Source organism: Diabrotica undecimpunctata, chromosome 2 (assembly GCF_040954645.1).
Source record: "Diabrotica undecimpunctata isolate CICGRU chromosome 2, icDiaUnde3, whole genome shotgun sequence".
NCBI classification, from domain to species: Eukaryota; Metazoa; Arthropoda; class Insecta; order Coleoptera; family Chrysomelidae; genus Diabrotica; species Diabrotica undecimpunctata.
Genome location: NC_092804.1, coordinates 119,066,154 through 119,088,500, shown reverse-complemented (window position 1 = coordinate 119,088,500; position 22,347 = coordinate 119,066,154). Strand labels below are relative to the sequence as shown.

General features: G+C 31.3%; 1 protein-coding gene across 15 annotated transcripts in view; it reads right to left on the bottom strand.

Moving 5' to 3' along the window:
* LOC140434818 (antichymotrypsin-2-like) overlaps positions 1 to 22,347 on the bottom strand; it is a 169,184-nt gene that overhangs the window by 70,464 nt on the left and 76,373 nt on the right. The window contains exons 4-5 of one of the 15 annotated variants that reach the window (XR_011950090.1): positions 11,092 to 11,283; positions 4,375 to 4,612 (exon numbers count right to left, since the gene is read on the bottom strand). The exons of 10 other annotated variants lie outside the window; for them this stretch is intronic. Coding sequence is in view for 4 of the 5 variants with exons in the window: in XM_072523364.1 (XP_072379465.1) it covers positions 4,476 to 4,612 (137 nt within the window). In the remaining variant the exon portion in view is untranslated. Of the gene's footprint in view, positions 1 to 4,374; positions 4,613 to 11,091; positions 11,284 to 16,106; positions 16,370 to 19,922; positions 20,066 to 21,618; positions 21,862 to 22,347 lie in introns of those variants that run through there. 4 more of the 15 variants (XM_072523364.1, XM_072523360.1, XM_072523375.1 and 1 more) reach the window with 4 other exon arrangements.

Below are 22,347 nucleotides of genomic sequence, written 5' to 3'. Positions count from 1 at the left end.
GGTTCACTAATTCGCTGACAAATAGAAGTTTACTGACTTTTTGTTGCTTCGTATAGAGGTCGTCTGATAGCGTGTTTTGGCCTGGTATGTTCCTATAATGGCTAAGTGTTCCTGATGAGAGTTGAATAACTCGAAACACGTGTAGCACAATAGTGGAGTTTTAATTAAAAGAAAATGAAATTATCTACTTGCATAATAATTGCCACTGTCGTTTCTCGTTCAGCGTGGTACCTAAATGCTGGTCGCATTTCACCGACAGCGCCTGAGAAGCTTAAGAGTGGTAACTTCATTATATATATTTTTAAATATCTATAATTCAATTTTAATAATGTTACCTAAAGTTAAAATCAAATTTAAATAATAATATACTGTTGGAAGTGCATCATATGATCTTTTTGGTTCTTTGTAAATTAATGTTTTTTACTAAGTTTTTTCACATATTTTCTATATACATGTACCATTACCACATGTCTTTTGTTGTGCTAAGTTGAGTTAATTTGTAAACTGTATTCGGTTCAAATTAATTGTCTATACAGCATAATATTATAATGTCCATTATCACAAGCTTCTTTACACATTTTATATCTTTGGCTGCTAGCTATCTTTTTAAGGTAACATACTTATAATAACTTTTCCATGGATGTTTGGTTTTTCATATTGTTCTTTTTAGATGAACTTGATGAAGCGAAACGTCTTCAATAAAAAGATGAAGTAGCCACCTTCTTTGCCTTTTATTTCTCCACTTGAAAACCCACCACTCTTCGAGTGTTCCCTATATATATATATATATATATATATATATATATATATATATATATATATATATATATATATATATATATATATATATATATATATATATATATATATATTTAGCAAAAAATATCATTATTGATAAAATGTTTTTTTTTGTTTTAAAACTATAAAATAGAAATAAAATTCAAAGAAAATAAAAATATTCATATGCAGATTACGCAGTCCTGATAACAAGGAACGAAAACGACTTGATAGAACGCCAAATCATTTTAAATTGAAGGTGGTGGCATTCAATATAAAAATATCGCCAAAATGACTAAAGGTCCAATACTATTATAGTGTATTTTTATGTATGAGAGAGTAATAAAAAACAATAAATTATGTATGCAAATCCCTAAACTGTTGATACGGGTGACTCAATGAAAAACAGATATTTGTCAACAAGTTTACAGAAGTATATAGGAAAACAATTTTAAATTGAGTATGACCACCAGGTATAAAGGTTGGAGCAGAATAGAATACAATAGTTGTGAGGGTTACTAATCCCTAAATAAGGTTGCCAGTGTCGGAGTGATGGAGGTTAACAGGTACTAATGAATTTGCAAGAAATGTAAGATGTTTATTTTATTGGTTATATATAACCAATAAAAGTTTAATAAGTACCTACCTATTTGCAAAATAAAGTTTAATTCTTTAGATAAAATAAAACGTTTTATTTTATCTATTTGCAAAATAAAGTTTAATTCTTTGCCTATTTGCAAAATAAAGTTTAATTCTTTAGATAAAATAAAACGTTTTATTTTATCTGAAATAAGTGCATTCCACGAAGTAAGGGTTTCAACAATCAAACATTTAATTCTTTAATTCCAGGAATCTACGACAGTAATTGACTAGATAATTACCTTCTAAACTTATTCCACAGAAAATGTGATAGTGGGTTTTTCCATTTTGTATATAGGAAGGTCCAAGTGGCGTATTCAAAATTCTTAACAGTTCACTAAAAGTAGGTACTTCAGTTGCAAGGTGCAGTTTATTGTGTATACTAGTGTTATGGAAAATTTGGAAATGCCGTGTAAACGCCGAAAAATTGGTCCTCTAACAGTTAATGAAAAAACATTAATATTTAATTGTTTTAAATCATTTACAGACAAACGTTTATGTGAAAGTGTTGATGAGACCGTTGAGTTAGTTAGCAGTACACTTGGTGTTGGGAAATCTACGATTTACAGAGTTATTAAAGAAGAGAAAGAAGAGAAATGTGGTAGTTTTCAAATGCCACGTAATGCTCCAGGGAAACCAAAATTTCAAATAGAATATCATTTTAAAGAAGGACTTCGACGGAAAGTGCATGAATTCTTCTTTAGACAAGAATTTCCAACATTGGATAAAGTTCTTGTCTCAGTTCGAGATGATAAGGATTACCCAGAAATGAGTCGAAGTACGTTATGGAAACTTTTAAAAGAAATAGGCTTCCGCTGGAAAAAGAATCCGAGAAAGTCTATTTTATTAGAAAGAAGCGATATTGTCATATGGAGAAGACATTTTCTAAGAACCATAAAGGAAATGAGAAACCAAAAAAGAAAAATATTTTATCTTGATGAAACATGGATCAACGAGGGTCATACACCAAATAAATTTTGGCAGGATGAAACTGTTACAAGTCAAAGGCACGCTTTTGTAAATAACTTATCTACTGGTTTAAACCCACCATCAGGAAAGGGACGCAGGCTGATAATAGTACACATTGGCAGTTCAGACGGTTTTGTTGAAGGTGGTTTATTAACTTTTGAATCAACTCGTACCGGTGACTACCATGAAGACATGAACGCTGATGTCTTTCAAGAATGGTTCTAACAAATGATAGATCTTCTTCCTAAGAACTGTGTAATAGTAATGGATAATGCAAGTTATCACTCCAGACTTATAGAAGGACTGCCCACAACCAAGTGGTTAAAAAAAGACTTGCAGAATTGGCTGAGTTCAAAAAATATTACGTACCATCCCGGATCTATAAGAAAGGAACTTTATTCGTTGTGTGCCCTTCATAAAGAAAAATTTAAAAAATACGAAATTGATGAAATTGCCAAAAATCGTGGAATGACAGTACTTAGATCCCCACCATATCATTGTAAATTAAACCCGATTGAACTGGTATGGGCACAGATAAAGAGTGAAGTTTCAAGAAAAACTACCACTTTTAAAATTCATGATGTTAAACAGTTGTTTTTGGAGGCCATAAATAATGTAAAACCTAAAAACTGGGAAAAGGCAGTAAATCACACTATTAAAGAAGAGGAAAAAATGTGGAAGCTGGACAATATTACTGATAAAATGATCGAGCCAGTTATTATAAATCTTGGTTCTGCAAGTTCATCTTCTGAATCTGATTTGGATTTGTAACAAGTAGCTGTAAACTTTATATTAATATTTTTATTCATCTATTTAACATACCTTAGACGGTTTTAAAAACTCTTTTTCTCTTTTGTAATTTTTAAAAATTAAAAAAAATGTGAATTTTTTAAAACCCTTTTTAATGTAGGCCAGTCAGTTCTAATATAGTGTGTGATAAAAGAGGTCACTTTTGTTTACATACACATAACACTTTATAACACTGAAATAATTCATTTATTTTTTACAATTATTCAAAGTAATTTTTCAATTAATCTTGAGCACGCCCATGGAGTGGTCGGAGCTACCAGTTAAAATTATGCTAATTACTCTCTCGTTCATAAAAATAAACTATAATAGAATTAATAAGTCACTTCTAACTTTCACTGCAACCTCAACCCATAATTTATTCATTATTGTTTATTAATTTTTCGTAGTCCATATCGCTCGCTACACGTGAAGCTGCTGGTGATGGAATCAAACATTCTTGAAAACCAAACCGAAGAGCATACTAGCCGCTATTAGCATCGCATCGCATCGCACTAAATCAGGCGCTATTTGAACAAGGCACTTAAGATACAAGTGTTTGATATCATTGCATAGCGAAGTATCGCATCGCTGATCGCGCCATAGCAGTCTGTGTGAACGTACACTAAAGGTCCAATACTATCAATAGAATCAATAAGTTTTAAACTAGAGACGAAAACAAAATGGGTAAAATTACAAAGTAGTGAAATTTAAAATTTATATACCTCAGAATCAGTTTATCAAATGACAACAATATCAAGGATCAATTGAGAAAACAAGTTAAAAAAGTAAATAAAAGAGTGGGATACATCATTGATACAATATGAAGAAACAAACATCCAAACTGAGTATTAAGAACATATAGACGCATTCAATCAGAAAATAGCACGATGATACATGGAAAGAGAATACCAGGACGAGGAAAAGAAAACACGTTGAAGACAACATCATGGGTAAGGGCATCAGAAATAAAGAATATAAAAAAAATAATACTTAAAATAGCCCGATATAAATCACACTTGGGAGGGTGAAATATATGTAGATTTAGAAAGAGATGGAATATGTCTAGGTAAAAGCAAAAGAAGAAGAGTTTGGACAGGCATATAGAGAGGGCATATGGGGATGGACACAGCGTTTTAAAATCTAGCATAATAGGGGAGACAGGACTTTTTATTACTAACAGGAAAGTAAAATAAACAGAACTTAAAGGTAAATAAAAATTTAATAAGTTTAACTTATTTAGCACAACTAAAGTAGCTAGTTATGGCTACTGCTTTTAATAAATAGAATTTTAGTTGATAATTTTAGGCAAATCGTCCAGCAAATAGCACCACATCTGTATTATGTTGCCGGATATAAAAGAAAAATGGATGGTCGGCCTTAAAATCGTATCTCACAATAGGTTTTCGATGAACAGAGGTAATAACATATTTTACACCAACTGAAAAATATGAAGATATAAAATTATTAATACGTAATTACATTATTATATATTATATACCCTTTACCCAAAACTAGATCTGTGATAAATATATAAGTTTAAAAAAGTTATGTAGTGGATTTTAATATGTTTTAATTAGAGGTACCCGGTGCACTAGTACAGTACACTATCTTTCATCTTATTCTCAATGTTTAACTTAACCCTACACTGCTCAATGTATCATATATGAAACATACCGAGAATTTACATGTATAACACAGTGAAATAATATTAAGTCCAAACAGCACTATGTAACATATTCGATATATACCACTCTATTATATTATACACATTTTGTAACCTTGCAATTGCAACGTCGTCTAATATTTTATAAAACGCGCGAATTAGTCAGTTATCACTTAACCGTCGTGTTGACGATAACGCTGAGTTTAAAATTTTTTTATAGGTGGTTATTAATCAAAATTGAATGTGCAAAATTGCGTTTTCTGCTTATTACACATCCACAAGTCATCCAGTGTTAGTTTTATTTAGCATCTACTATTATTTTTAAAGGTATGGTAAAAAATTTGTTTGTATCATTTATGATACATAATGTAATTTGGGTATCATTTTAGATGTCTAGCTGGTATATGAAGAGGCCTTTATCAGATAAAGAATTGCAAGTTATAGTCGACAATTGGGATGATAGTGAAGATGATTGTGATGTAAGTGATATTAAAGACTTAAATAATGATGCAGATGTAGAAAATATAGACGTATCAAATATTCCAGTGATATTTGAAGATGAGCTGAGTGGAGCAGAAATGGAAGATACAGCAGAAAATGAGCGGGGACGACCATCTACAAGTTCTATTGAACAGGATATACAATTGAAGAAAAAGAACGGGCCAACAAGCTATATTCCTCCAAAAGATATTCGAACAGATGCTGTAGGACATTGGCCAATCTACACTAGCGATCGAATCCGATGCAAAAAGCCAAATTGTAAAAAATTAACCTATGTTAAATGTGACAAATGTGGCTTGCACTTATGTTTTAATAAGGATTCAAACTGTTTCTTTTAATTTCATTAATAAAAATATTATACTATAAAGGTACTTAAGTATTTTATTTCCCATATATAATTTTGCCCAAATGCATTTTGTATCAAATTTGATACATTACCGAAAATGTTCTGAAATTTAAAAATAAATAACTTTAAATTTTTTTAAGCATTTATTTCGGACTTCTTTATAAAATAGATATACATATAAATTTTTCCAATCTAAAATTAAAAATTGAGCATTGTAGGGTTAACTTAAAACAGCAGTAATGGGATACAGAGTAAACCTGATTACATGAAAGTATTACGACTTTTAACTGAACTTTAATGTCCTTTGTCTTTCTTCTTCTTTAAGTGCCGTCTCCCGATCGGAGGTTGGATATCATCATAACTATATTTACTCTATCTACTGCTGCTCTGAAGAGTTCAATAGAACTGCATTTAAACCAGTCCCTTAAATTCTTCAACCATGACACTCTTTCCCTGTATTATCAGCCTTAGCAGTTCATATCGCTGTGCCCTCATTACGTGTCCCAGATTTTGTAACTTTCTCATTTTTAATGTGTTTATTATTTCGCATTCTTTGCCCATTTCTGGCAATACTTCCGTGTTAGTTTTCTTCTGTGTCCATGCTATTCTAAGCATCCTCCTGTAACACCACATTTTAAAGGACTAACTTATTTATGTGTTCTTGCTTTAATGTCCAGCTTTCAAGAGCCCATATTGCAGCATCGAAAACATCTAGCATCTCAGTGTTCTTACTCTCAGTTCTAACGTAACAAACATGCACATCAACATTCATAACCATGCATCTTTGAGCTAACACATTAAAAGCAAATAACGCTTCTCTGGTTCCTAGTCCGTTTCTGAACCCAAACTGACTATCATCTATTCCTTCTTCCAGTTTTTTATTTATACGACCATGTATTATTATTGTGTTTACCTTTACTAAATGGGAACTTTTTACTTATTTTTATTTTGGGTTAATTTTATCACGATAATGTGTTCTTTTATGAGTATCCCATTATATCTTTTTGTTTTTACTTCCATTTACTAGATGAAACTGTACTATTTGTAAAGTGGGATATTTTATTGTTTGTCCATTATTTCACGTCATACAGTAGTGTTTCTTCAACATTTTTCTAGAAGTTACCTTTCAGATTAATTTTTTTGGCCAATACTCTTTTACATTTATTTTGTCCACTCTGCTATTTTTTTAAACTACTTTACTTTCAAAAGTAATGACATAATTGGTTTATAAATACATCTTCCAGAATATAAGGTTGTAAAAAATTTTACCGGCGGTCTTCACCCCAAATATGTGACAGCCAATATTTCCAAAAAACATATTTTCTTAAAGAAATAATTCTATTTTTAAATTCTTACATGCTTAGTTACATATTTACTTGTGTGTTTCATTGTGTATCATAAGTAAGTCAAAAATAATTGATTAGAAAAACACTTATGGTCAGAAACACAAACATAAGAAGAGCAGAAAGGTAATATTGAAATAATGACTTAAATTGTGACACAGTTGTGAAATCAGAGAGAGAGAGAGAGAGATCATTTCCCAGTAAAAAAGCAAACCATGAGACCGTTGCAAAATCTTTGAAATGATAATCAACTGGAGGCACATTGGAAAACAAACAGGCAGGCTAGATGTAAGTTTAAATGGTAAATATGACACTAATAAATATTCGAATATTTCTACCAGAGCTTATGATTTAAGGGAACGTAACAAGTTTCCCTATTACATAAATCATATTAAAAATTTTCCAATATGCTATTATATACCGAATAAACAAACTTGAAGCAATTGCTGCAAGATGACGGGAGAAGCAAACTTATTATTAATATTAACCCTAATAGCCCTGACATTCTACATGTAAGACGCTAATTTCATAATTTCTAAACGTGGTCCTGGATTAAATCTGACAACGTCATCTAGCACAAAATGTTACTCAAGGACGAATAGTCCCACTATTGTTTAGTTTTATTCGTATCGCTTGAAGCGTCTACTTCTGTTGCGGTTTTAAAAAAAGTAAAATATGGCTGAGCATTGAATCAGATTTGCAAGGGAAGAAATAAATATTATACTTTTCGTAAAATGTACTTTTTTATCATGTCATTTATATATAATTGTTCATTCATTCAAATCGTGAAATAATTTTATCCAAAATGTTTGCCACGTAGCTGCCAGTTGGTAATAAATTTGACCGTCCTACATATAGGACGTCGTCAGGATTATGCACTATTATGGCATGTGAATTATAAATTTGAGTATTTACAGCAATAAGTAGCCTTCTTTGTTTTTTTTACTTAGCAGTTAGCCCAAAAGAATTTGTTGATAGTGCTATAAACATACTGCTTTTATTTTTTAGGTTTTTTTTTTTACATGAGGCATTGGAGATGTTGGAAGAAGATCAATTTCCCCATTCTCAAGCTAATATAGTTTTGTTACCTCCGGAAGATGCCGCTGAAACGGATTCTGGTGACGAAGAGAACGTGTCTCCGGATAATTTGCCTTCAAATATGTTGAGAACATTAGCTGAAATCCATGTATCACGTTCGGTTGACTTCGATTCGAATGATGATATTCCTTTATCAAATTTGGTTAAACCTAAGAAAGTTTTGAAAATTCCACGGCAATACCACTTGTGTGAAAAAGCAAACATCTCAGTGGAAACAGAATACCAAAAAATCAGCTGAAATCAGCAAAGGAGTTGCAATAGATAAAAGAGGATTGTACGATGCTAAGTTTGACGCAAATAAGAAATTGACAATAATTATCAGCTGGCACGATAATAATGTTGTATCGCTGTGCTCGAACGCAGTTGGTGCGAATCTTATTCATCAATAAAGCGATACTCGCGACAAGAAAAACAGCGATACTTTTCTCAACCATTTATGGTAGATTTATATATTCGAAATATGGGCGGCGTAGATTAATACGATCAAAACGTAAATTTATAGAGAGCTGGTATTAGAAAAAAAAATGTGGTACTTGTGTTTGTTTACTCACTATAACGATTTGGCTATACAGAAGGGCACTTTGGATCAATAAGCTTTTCGACGATGCATTGCAACTTCACTTCTTCAACATTACACAAAGTGAATTCATCTTCTTGTGGACGGCCAAGCCGAAGAAAATAATGTAAGTTATCGTTTCGATGGAATGCATCATTATGTAATTGATCAAGAAAAACAATGTCGCTACTGTCATAAAAAACAACTACAAGGTGTCAAAAATTTGATGTTGGTGTTTATGTACGCTACTTTGTTGAGTTATCACAAAAGTGGTAGTGCTTGATCCTGACGACCTAGATGCAGAACGCTCATTTTTTTGTACATTGCGATTTTTTGCAATCTTATCTTAGTAACGTATAAAGGTGTTTCAAATAAAATATATTAATACCAAAAAAAGTACAGTTTCAATACAATTTCTTATGTTAGGGCTATCTGGATTAAACACATTTGCTGTTTTTAGATATTATTAGGGATATTTTTTAATAAAAATATAAAAAATGTAAGTTTATTTTATTTTTATATAACGACTTTTTGAAATAGACTTAAACAATACCAACATTAAAATTTTCTGTTTCACGCCAACACAAATTTTGTAATTAATGATACTCTGTTAAAAGTAAGATAACAATAAATCTTTTAAGTACTGTACTGAAAATGTAAATGGTAGGTCTGCCCATTGGTCTGCCCAAATTTACGTTTTGTTTTACTAAATATCTGTAAATATGATTTTGAATACTTTCACTAGAAAATTGGTTTCCACGTTTTTATCATATGTTTTTTTTTTGGTTCTTACAATTTTCACGTCCAATATTGGAAATTGTAAAAGAACCACTTTATCTATTTCAGGATGATTTACCTTTTTCATTTATTTTTCTTTATTCTTTTATTATTAAAAGAGTAAAGATTGTCATAGTAAACAACAAGTACATATGATATATTCAATCATTGAAAGATTACATGAACAAATCGACAGCTCTCAATTAATGGAAATCATCCTTGATGGTGCCAAAGAAATCGGCAACAACAAAATGAACACAGCAAAATTTCTAATAAAACCAACACAAATACTAAAACAAAGATGGGAAATAAAACTAAGGAGCAACATAGAGAGAATACAATACACAGAATTTTGTAAGACAATAAGGAAAAGTGTTAAGGAGCACATAAGAAAATACAATAAAAAAATGGTAAAAAATGTAGACGAAAATAGAAAAAAACTATAAGAAAACAAGAAAAGCATTAATTGTTGGAAGGTTATTAAAAACTACTACCAATCATATAAAAGATACTCACAAAGATCAATACTGACAGATTAACAAACGCATTACCTTCACCTTCATGTATTTCAAGAGGGCTTTCGATTCTATATATCGCAAGGCAATAATAGAAGCTTTAATCAACCAAGGCAAGTATATACAGACAAGACAGGAAAAAATTAATAAAAAATATTAGAATTTCCCACTACCAGAGGAGTTCGATAAGGAGACGCAATATCAAAACAAGGATATCACAGCAACCCTGGAAAATATATTTAGCAGACCAAACTGGCAGAACAAAGGCCTATCCATTGATGGACAACACCTCCGCCATCTAAGATTTTTAGACGACATCGGTCTAATTGCTAGTGATTTTGCAGAACTACAAGAATACTTGCATCTAACAATAAAGTTGAGTTGGCCCAAAAATTAACTTGACAAACACAAAAACCATGTTCATCGAGCAAGTGGATGTAAAAGATATAATAATAAACAACACTGCACTTGAGGTAATAGACGAGTATGTATACCTTGGACAATTAATACATAAATCTGGCTCCTTACAGAACTCAACAGAAGAATGAAACTGGCTTGGGCATCTTTTGATAATGCAGTTACATTTAAATAAAGGATGCCACTCCACCTGAAGAACAAAGAGTTTGACCAGTGTAGGTATACTATCAATCATGACATACGACTGCAAAACTTGGACGCTAAGAAGAGAGAATGGCGAAACTCAAAGTATCTCAAAAGTCAATGGGGCAATGCATGCTAGGTATAATAAGAAGAGATCCAACAAGAATAAAGAAACAAGATCATACAGAAAATCAAGGTCACTTCTGAGATCCACACAATATAAAATTTTTAAAATGGGACATAGTGTGCGGGACATATAGCCAGAAAAAATGACAATAGATTATCCACTAGAATTACATTGTGGTATCCAAGAGGCATCACGCCGGTACAACATGACACAGAAAAACGAATATTAGATAATCGCGGGTAGGATTGAAGAAAAACTATGTAAGAGAGGCTGTACCATAAGACAGACCGGACTATTTTCTATCAAAAAGAAAAAAATTTAAATAAAGGTCAGACCCACTAATTATTACAAATAGTCCGTATTAAGTATTTAAAAGAACTGAATTACGTACTTTGTTACTTATATTGATATTTATCAGTAAAATTTTTGTTAGGTGTATATTAAAGATTTTATATAAATCGTCCAGCAAAAAGCGTCACATCTGTATTACGTTGCCTAATATAAAAGAAAAATGGATGGTCGGCCTTAAAATCGTATCGCACTACAGGGTTCACACCAAGAGATGTAATGCCAACCACACCAACTGAAAAAGATTAAAAATTAAAATTACTATTACGCGATTATATTCCATGTTTATTACCCAAAACCAGGTCTTTGGTAACTACAAAAGCTTGTAAGAAGAGATGAATTGTTTTAATTTAAATAAAAACACTTTTAATTTAAATTAAAACTTTGGTTTTTGTGCAATAAAAAAACCCGCAAACACTGTGAACTACCACACTCACTTTTAACACTTAAGGGTTAAAACACAAAAAAGATGTAAAGAAAATGCGTTACATAAAAATTATACAAAAATATATAAACTGAACTTATTTTTTAATCGATTTAGGCTTTTTTATTTCTGAAAATTGTATTAGTTGTCATTTTCCTGATTATCTCGCTATCATAAAGTAACGTACATCATAAAGCTCTTAGAATTGATCGCTTAATTATAACAACATATCGCTAATTTTCTGAGAAGAGAAAAGACTAAGAACACAAATATCAGACCAAATAATAAGCTATTTTGGACATGTGCTTCGAAGAAATGGTCTTGAAAAACTTACCATCCAGGGAAAAGTAGAAGGCAAAAGAAATAGAGGTAGATCTCACACACGATACACATACCATATTGTTGCTACCATTGGCGCTCCATTGTCAGAATGTGCTCGAATGGCAGAAGATAGAAATACGTGGAGGAACATTGGGAAATTTAGCTAATAGCTTCATGATATCATGATACCTGCATCAGGTCAACGACTAAGAAGAAGAAGATCGCTAATTTTGGTTAATTTCATAGAGGCCAAAAAAGCTGACACCTAAAAGAATCATAACTGACGATTTAGAACTGGAAGGTGTGGACACCTTCGTGTACTTAGGCTTACTATTGACGAAAGGTACGTACGTCAGTAAAGAAGTTAAAAGAAGAATAGTGCGTGTCAATAAGTGTTCGCGTGGCTTAAGAACACAGATCGTCTCAAAACTACCTATAAAAACTAAATTTACCATCCATAATATACTAAAAAAATTAGTGCTAACATATGGAACAGAAACGTGATCACTTACACAAAAGGGACAAGCATTGCTTTAACGGTTCTAGCAAACATCCTAATAAGAAGAATCTATAGAGGAATAAAACAGACTCTTTAGGTCAGATGTTACAATTTTGAGTTGTGTAGAAGTTTTTAGGAAACTGACGATGTAAAATTCATTAAAGTAACATATCTTACATGGATCTTTTTTTCTTTCAATATCCTGTCCGACTATTGACGCTGGCGATCATATTGGCAATCATAACTTTGTTTACGGCAATTCGAAACAGAGTAGCGGATGTCTCTTACAATCATCCGCAATATTCGTCGGTAAATCCACATCTCAAAGGCCTTCAATTTTTTCAATAATGTTTTTGTTAAGAGTCCAGCTCTCTATGCCATTCAGAAATGTGGAGAATGTGGAAGCCGCCTTCTATAAACTTCAGTATTACTATATAGAAGGCGGTTCAGGCTCGTTTAATGCATATTCTTATTTCTTCCCTCAAAGTTATGGTTAAAATTGGCCCCCAAATAGGTAATATTTTAGACTCTTTCTAACTTAATTTTATACGTTTTATTGTTCATTAGTTGCTACTCTATTTTTCTGACAGCCATAAGTTTTGCCTTAGAAGTATTAAGTTTTAGACCATATTCAACACATATTTCGGTCACCCTGTTTAAATCGTTGCAACTCATACAATTGCGTTGCAATTAATCCCGTTGATTTTATCGCCTGCATCTTTATCTAAGGCTTCTTTAATAATAAATTCGCATTATATTTTAAAAATGAAGAAGGAACCAGAGATTGTGTTTACGATCAAACGCATAAAATTGCAATATCTGGGACACGTTATGAGAAATCAGCACCGTTACTCCCTGCTGCAGTCTATATTGCAAGGTAAAGTCAAAGGTAAGCGTGGACCCGGTAGAAGGAGAATATCATGGCTGCGGAATTTAAGAACATGGTTTAAGAAAACCTCAACGGAGCTGTTTCGAGCCGCAGCGAGCAAGGTCATGATTGCCAATATGATTTCCAACATCCGAAACGGATAGGAACCAGAAGAAGAAGATATTTTAAAAAGTCTTCTTCTTCTTCTTCCTCTTTATAAGCAATTCTGATTGTTCATTGGTGGATTAATACCTCTATGGAAGGTTGTAACTCCATCTTTTGTGCGGTCGTCTGATACTTCTTTTGCCGATTGGTGACTTATCTCTTACTATTTTGACGACACGGGTCTTCCCCATTCTGCTTTTTGCTAATTTTTGCTCTTATCGTTGAGTAGTTTGATTATTTCTCTGAGAATTTTATCTGGGCCGGTTGGCTTTCTATCGTTTGATATTTTTATAGCTCTGGATACACGGATAGATCATGAAATCAGGTGTGAAGAAGGTGCAACAGTCAGTCAAGGGTTTTGACCGAAGAGGGCCGATGGGGTAAAGAGGCAGGAAGACCGGAAATTGGGTATCAAGACTATTTAGAGGACGATTTAAAATATGTTGCAGTTAAAACACGAAAAAAAAATGCCAGAAACAAGAGGGACTAAGGACCATTCCGCCAAAGTCAAGTTTGGCTAATAAGGAGCTGCAGTGCCACTGATGATGATGATGATGATAATGATGATTCTACAACTTATACATAAATATTTTTTAACAGTATAAACTTAACAGGTTTTATTCCATTTTATTCAGAATTCCGACTTTAAATAAATATTGATCGTGAAATACATGCTCATGGTAGGCCAAAGTTATAAATTAAATTTTTTTATTTTAAGAGATCATCTTCATTACTTCAGTAGTTCTTCTACTTCTTTTTCTTGTTCCTTTTATGTAGACATGACTCTGTCTGTTTTTCAATGTGCCTCCAGTAAGTTGTCACATGTCTTTACTACTCTATTTATTGTCATTCGGCTTATATGATCGTTTCATTCTACTCTTCTATTTCTTACCCAGTTTTTGATGTTCTCCACCTTGCATCTATGTCGTATATCTGTACTTCTAGTTCTGTTCCATAGTGTCTTGCCATCAATGTTTCTAAGCGTTTTCATCTCTGCTGTTTCTAACATCCTTTTTGTTCTCTCTGTGTCAGGTCCTGTTTCTGCCGCGTATGTCGTTATTGGTTTGATGACTGTTTTGTAAATTCTGCCTTTCGTTTCTTTCCCGATATTTTTATTTCTCCATATTGTTTCGTTTAGGCAGCCTGCGGCTCTGTTTGCTCTATTCACTTGATCTTCCACTTCGGTTTCGAGCTTTCCGTAGGTAGAATGTAATGCCTAGATATTTAAACTCCATCACTTGTTCTATTATCTGACCTTCCAGCTCTAATTTACATCTTAGTAAATTTGCTGTTATAACCAGTAGTTATACTAAATAAATTTCTAATTAAAGTTATATTTCATTATTTGGTAACAATACTCATTAAGATTATCATTTTAATTCCTATCCTAGGCAGACAATATACCAATAATAAAGCAAAACATTTTTGTAAACAGATATACTGTTTGATAAATTAGCGAATTGATATTTTTAGTAATCTACTTTTGATTTTATTCTAAAGTTTTATGATTTTAGTCTAAAGTTTCATATCATAGAATTATTGCGCCCTCTTTTGACAAAGTAACTACAGACTCATACAATGCCTTAAAACCCAGAATAGTTCAAACAATGAGAGACTGTTAAATGATACGAGAAATAATTGAAGAAAAATTAGAGACACAGACCTAAAAAAGCAGAACCAGAGTTACAGATACAGTTGAGAGGGCTTGCAAAATAAAATGAACATGGACTGACCAAGAGAAAAGGATGAAAGATGAATGTTGGACACGCAAGTTAACAGATAAATAAATTAAAGGAAGACCAACTACCCGATGGCAACATGATAGGATACAAACAGGGAGGCTTATGTAGAATCTTAAACCATACATAAAAACCATATTATGAAAGAGTAGAAAATAAATTGACATTACAACGTTTACCACAACCAACAAATGAAAATTAAACTAGGTACAAGAAATGATAAAGTCACCGATAAAGTACAATCTTTAGAATAATTCCGGTACAAGGTCTATTATTACATAAATCATTCTAAAGGTTGTTCTAAAGGACCAGAAAAGGCTAGTTTGAAATGGACACGAGCAACCTATTTATTATTTAAATGAAAATTTATCTTATAAACCCAACAATGGAGAAGAAAGATGGCATTTGTAAGAAAAGATGAAGAGTTTATTTTGTATACAAATTTAGGACAATACTCTTAAAAGAAACAATGGGAAATTGTGTACTAAACTTCTTAAATAGAATATAGCAGGATTTGATTAATAATATTTACAAAAGTGTTTTTTCAGATAATTTTAAAAGTCTTAAATCCCGACTCTAAGCGTTGCTAGCGCGGCCGATCACGTTGGTTCCGCGCAATTCATACGTAGTAGCGCGTAGTAGTAGTGCTTCAAGTTATACATAGCGCTGGCAATGCCGACAAAGTGATCTTAATGAAGTGCAACTACAGCCATGTATACAGCTCCTAATAGTCTTTCCAGTTTTGCATTTGTGGTTAATTTCCATAAAACATCATTTAAAATATTGTTCGTCGTGTTACGGTTTAATGTTAAAATTAAACCAATTAATAAGCTTGGTATATAATTAAACTTATTTTTTGAGTAACGTATTATTCAACGGTATTTAGTTGTAACGTATTATTCAACACATTAATGAAATTCATAGTTTATGATCCGCTGTAGTGATTAACCTACACATGAGTTTTTATGCAACGATTAAATTGAGGTTAACAGTCGAAATATGGAAACTTACAAACGATTATATAAAAATTCATAAGACAGAATTTTGAAAATTTCTAATTTATTCAATTGTACATAGTTTTAACGTTTACACTTTATAAAATTATTTAATACCACATACTTAATTCAAATTTTATATAAAACATAACATTTTAGAGGACTAGCTTGTATTAATTTACAAAACATCCACTGAAGAGAGTTACGCCAGTACTGAGGTCTCTAAGATAAAAGTAAAATGGATGATCGGCATTAAAGATGAACCTTGGTGGAGGTGGAGGAAGTGAAGGAGTGAGCCGTTTTATACCAACTAAAACCAAATAAAGAAAAATTAAAGTTAAGCCTAACATCATTGAACAGTAAAATTAAATACTGATACCAGATAAAAGTACCAAACCATCCATAGACTTGTTAATGTACTGTCCTATCGACCATATGCTCATGTAACATCATCTGTAGAGTAACTTTTCAGAGTGGTTCAGTTATGGTGTAAATGAGATACTGCAAAATTATGTTTTGCTATATGCCCCATTTATAGAAGAAAATTTCACACTTATGCATGACAATGTACGCCCTCATGTCGTCCGCATTACCATAAAATACTTTATTGAAGTTGATATTACCCATATGTCATAGCCAGAGCACAATACCGATTTAAATCCCATCAAGCATGTTTAAACAGGCTTAGGTTTGTCCTATATATGATACACTATGAAATTATTATGGACTTATCAATTGTTTTTATAGATATGGAACCGAAACTCTTTTATTATACAATGAGAGCAGTTCGAATACCAAATAGTTCTAATAGTGAACAATCATATCTCTCCGATTAAGATAACACAAACGAGATGATATTGTGTCAAGATAGTGACAATGAGGAGTGTAGAGATTTACCAAGAAATTTCAAGGAAACTGTCCTTCCTGCCTCATCCTCAGATTCCTTAGATGATGACACCTATTTGTCTGAAAGACCGCGATATAAAAGGAAGAAATCTCACAATTGGGGGAAAGGTAATCTGAGGAGATCAGAAAACGATACACAATTTACTGGTTCCGAAAAGTTAACAATTAGAAACTTCGGTTCAATTTTTTAAATGTCTTTTTCTTAGCGATGTGATGAGCTGTAACAGATTCGAAGAAATAAAACGTTTCTTGCAGTGCAATAACAATGATGATATGATTAAAAATAATCAGCCTGGTCATGACAGATTATTCAAAATCTGACCTGTTCTGAGTCAAATCAAAAAACGGCTACTCATGGTTCCGAAAGAAGAATTTCTAGTTTTGTCAATAAAGTTTTTATTGTAGCTAGATTTTTTAAATATTCTTATCTCAGAATTTATTTTTGACAATTAAAGTAAAGGGTTAAACAATTTTTTAATCACTGGTATAGTCTTTAATGCCATCATATGATTTTTAGTTGTTAAGGTTTGTACTTGTAACTTGTAGCTTGATGATATGCTCAACATCGAAAAAATAGCCATCAAAACCGAAAAATGGCAAAGGTAAAAGAAGTAGGAGAAGAGCGGACAAAGTCGTCGGTAGGCGACGATATGCCAAAAAAATGAGTTTATACTGATATTTTATGTGAAGACAAAAATTAGAGACAAAACTAATTATGAAAGCAGAATGATCATATAAATTAAGGCTAATAATACAACTTTAAAGCATCATAAGAAAAAATATACTACGCTCTAAGAAAATATTGGTAAGAGAAAAACAAAATCAATATTTTTCTTGTTAGTATAGAATTTACGTGATTTTTACAAATACAGTGACAATAATTTGGATAAATTTCTTTCAGAAATTTATGCAAGTGTTGCTACGCCATTAGTATCAAACAATTTCTAATTTCATAAGATCTACAGAGGTAACTTTCTCCGAGCAAATTTCAAAAAAATAGCTGGTATACAGCATTCAAAAGCTGTTTTTAACCAATGAATACTGGAACCTAGAAAATCCCGTTAGTAATCATTCAAAAGGGGGTTTTTAGCTACCTAATAGAAATTTCGAGGAAATTTCCCCTTACCACTGATAGGTAAGCGCAAGGCAGTGATAATTAGAAAGTAGTCACGCAGTAAGTGTAAGACAATTGTTAGTAACATATTTAAACTGTAACAGTGCTATCGTGTGGTGTTTCGTGGACTCGTGTAAATTGGACAGTGATCGGCGGTTTAGATATAAAAACTTTACCTTAAAAATTTTGTCTAGATTTTAACATAGTTGTAGTAACATAGTTAATTATTAAATTACATATTGTTTAATACTTGTGTTATTTCCCACGTTAGTCGGTGGTCCTTCGAATTGTAATTAATTACACTACTTAGTACGATCTAAACGGTAGTAAGATCGCCATCCTAATTTGTGGAACAAATCTTTCGTTTCTTTTTACAATAATTTATATTTCTTAATAATTATTTAAACACTGTGTTTATTCACAGTGTTTATTCACAAAGAGTCAAAAAAAAGTGAAAGAAGAAAACAAACACAAAAAGAATATAAAACTAGTTTAAAAAGATTTTTAAACCAAATATAGTTTGAAATCAAAATTATCCAAACTACGAATTAAATTGCATAATCTGTCTAAAGTATATTCTTTTACCAAATTCCCATCAGTAAACATGAGCACGTGTTGATATTCGCCGTCTCATTCGTCAAGAGGCTATAAAAATTAATTTATTACCGTAAGCGAGACATATTCTCATGTTACAGATCCTAATTTGCCATCATTTTAAATTCAAATTGTATCGTGTTGATTTTTAAGTTAATTATATTGTGTTATATTTATGTTATAGTTATTGTTAAGTTATTTACTGGTCGTGTTATTTTTTAGAGTTTAGTTTAATTGTGATATAATGATTAAATTTCAAGAAATTCTTACACTAACAGTATCAAAATTAAATATTTTTAAAAATCATATGATACATAGGTCGTACATCAGTACGACCCTGTTTGGCTTACACGTGGTTATGTTGACGATTGGGCATTTGTAGAATGAATAGGGTTTACATAGGTTTTAAAATGATGTCGAAAAAGTGCAAAACTGACTAAAGCAAAAATCAATTTTCATAAAAACTAAGTCAAAAATTACACACTTTATAATTTAATAAATCAATCCATTATTAACGTTTAAGTTTAATGTTAAAATTTAATGGGAGCTATGTTTTTTAATTACTGAAATATAGTATTTAACTGGACTGGCTTTTGTTACTTTACAAAACGACCAGTGAAAAGAGTTACGCCAGTATTGCGCTCTTTGATATAAAAATAAAAGGGGTGATCGGCTTTAAAGATGAATCTTGGAGCAGGTGGACGGACGGAAACCAGAGATTTTATAATACCAACTAAAATCAAATAAAATAAATTAGAGAGGAAAACCTTATTTCTGTTTACCTTTTCACTCGCAAAATCAATGAAGCTGAAACCAGTGAAAATAAAAAACACACTCTTTTCGTGGTTTAAAAAAGCATATAGGCAAAACTATAAAACAAGCTGACAAACATTAACATTGATTATCAAATTTTGTATCTATAAGATATATTTTGCATGTTAATATGGATATTTATATATGATTCCAAAGAGGTTGCGAAATTTATTCTAATAAATAGATTAAATATAGTTGTTGTATCTACGTCCTTTTAATTTACGAAGGTAAGTTACAAAGACAATAAAAGCTGGTGTCAACAGCCTAGTGCAACTAGCTTCAAAGTTGTGTAAAGCAAAAAATCAGTTTCCATAAAAACTCATAAAGTCAACATTTATATGCATAAAAATTTATTAAATCAATCCAAAATTAACTTTTAAGTTTAATATGTAAATCAATAGCTATTTTTTAATTATTCATAAAACATCGCAATTTACTGAACGGGCTTATGTTACTTTACAAAACGTCCAGAGAAAAGGGTTACGCCTGTATTGCGTTCTCTTAAATAAAAGTAAAATGGATGATCGGCATTAAAGATCAATCTTGGTGGAGGTGGACGGACGAGTCTTGTATTACCAACTAAAATCAAATTAATAAATTTTAGAGAAAAATCTTATTCTAATTTCCTTTTTCACTCGTAAAATCAATAAAGCAAAAACCAGTGGAAATAAAAATCACACTATTGTCGTGGCTTAAAAAAGCATACAAGCCAAACTTTAAAACAACCCAAAAAAACAACAAAATCGAGATATAATTATTTTTTATCATCATATCACTTTTGAAATTATTTTATCCGCATCACACAAACAAAGTTATTAATTAGCGGAATAATAATATTGCATAACAGATAACGACATTGTTTTGTTGGCCATAGGAATTAAGATTTATTGCAATCCCATCTCTAGAGTATATTTATTATAATGATCTAAAACAAATTTTTTTTTTGGTTATTTTTAAGCCTTAATAGCAATAAAAATAAATAAGTAAGTAAATAAGTAATATGCTGAAAATTGTACAAATTTTATGGACAAAGCTTATAACAATAATACAAGAAAGAAGAAAAAAACACAATAAGAATGGTTCGTACTTTTAAATAAAAACAAACAATAAAATTCTTCAAAACATAAACATAAAAAATACTACCTAATTAAGAAATTTATTTATAATTTTTATTTTTTGTTAGGTACATTTTACGAAGAAATAGAATAGAAGAAAAAAATAAACCTGGTATTTTTAACTGTTGTAACACTTCGTAAGGGTTCAATTTCGAAGTCAACAATAAACAAATTAATTACTTCGCATATCGAATGACCCTGAAAGTACCATGTTACAAGTTGCACTTTTTCTTGGACGGTGTACAAGGTAATAGGCATTTTATGAATTATTTGTTTATTCTTTCACAACTTCGTTTGAAATTTTTAGAGTCAATGTGACAATTACAACAATTCGTACCTACTGTGAAATAAATATAGAGGTGGAAACCTGTAACAGTCACAGCGATTGCCATTGTGTTGTATGGTCAATAAAACAATGTCGTGATCTTTATAGTAAAGCCAAGTTTAAAAATAATTGCTTATTACAATAAAACTAGTGATTTTGCCCGTCGCATGCGGCGGAAGATCAAATCAATTTCCATCTAGTCTCTTGGGGAGTGCAGACAGAAGTGAATACTTCTTAAAGCGCGTTATTACTATGTGGCTTAATGAAATTTTACGTCTGCTTACTGATCTGTCTGATACTATTACACCTAAATGAAGTCGTCGAAGAATAGTTTTGATTACAACTTTTATTAAAACAAAAACTACGATAAGATGAAACAATCTCAATGAGCTCATGAACAGAGATGAAAAGATCTTAATCATAATTTAAAAAATTCAATAAAACAGACAATGAATGCAGAAAAATATTTGTATGCATACAGGTGTACTTCTTTAAGATAGTACTAAATGGGAAAACATGAATAAAATGAAAAACGGTAAACAGATACGTGCATTAATATAAAATTTTGTATTGGAATAGAATAGAATAGTATGATTGGAATAGAAAAATTGAATACATTTTACCATATCAATTATTTAAATGATAAGGTGTCTGGTGGTATTAGTGTAAAATCAATTTTAAAAAAGAATAGATACAATTTTAAATTTTTGGTATTTATTTTATATATAAATCAAAATTTTATGTCCTAAAAGATTTGAAGTAAAAGACACATTATTTATCTTTAAAATAATGGGCCAACTATTTCACAAAACGGCCAGCAAACAGTGCCACACCGGTAGTTTTTTCCTTAAGATAAAAATAGAATGGACGATCCGCGTTAAATGTGTACTCTGTTATATGTATCTCATCGATAGAATCAGTAAAGAAAACAGCAACTAAAAGAAAAAATAAATTTTATTTTAAAAACTTTAAATGAAGCCAAGTAATGTACCCTTCCATTACCACCAAAACACATTGGCTGTTTACAGCATATTAGTGCCATTCTACAGTATATTATTATGTTTTTTATTTTTGTTAAGAATCATTAGATTTAAAAGAAATAAGTATATTAGATGATGAGGTTAATATTTTTTTATGAGAATTCAGTATAAAAAAATATCTTTAGTATTGTTTATTCAAACTTAAAGGATAGGATATTCTTAATTTCGATAATACGTAACCTCAGTAAGATATTTTTTGAGTTTTATAAGTTTTTAATAGATGACCATAAACGCCATATAGTTTTACTTCAATTGAGGTAATTAGCTTTTGTGTATTATTTACAGTAATACATTACTTTATTTCTGTGGTAATTTTTAGGTTACGTTCATTGATATAAAATATTGATTGAATTTATTTCTTGCCCGGTCATAAGATGAGCG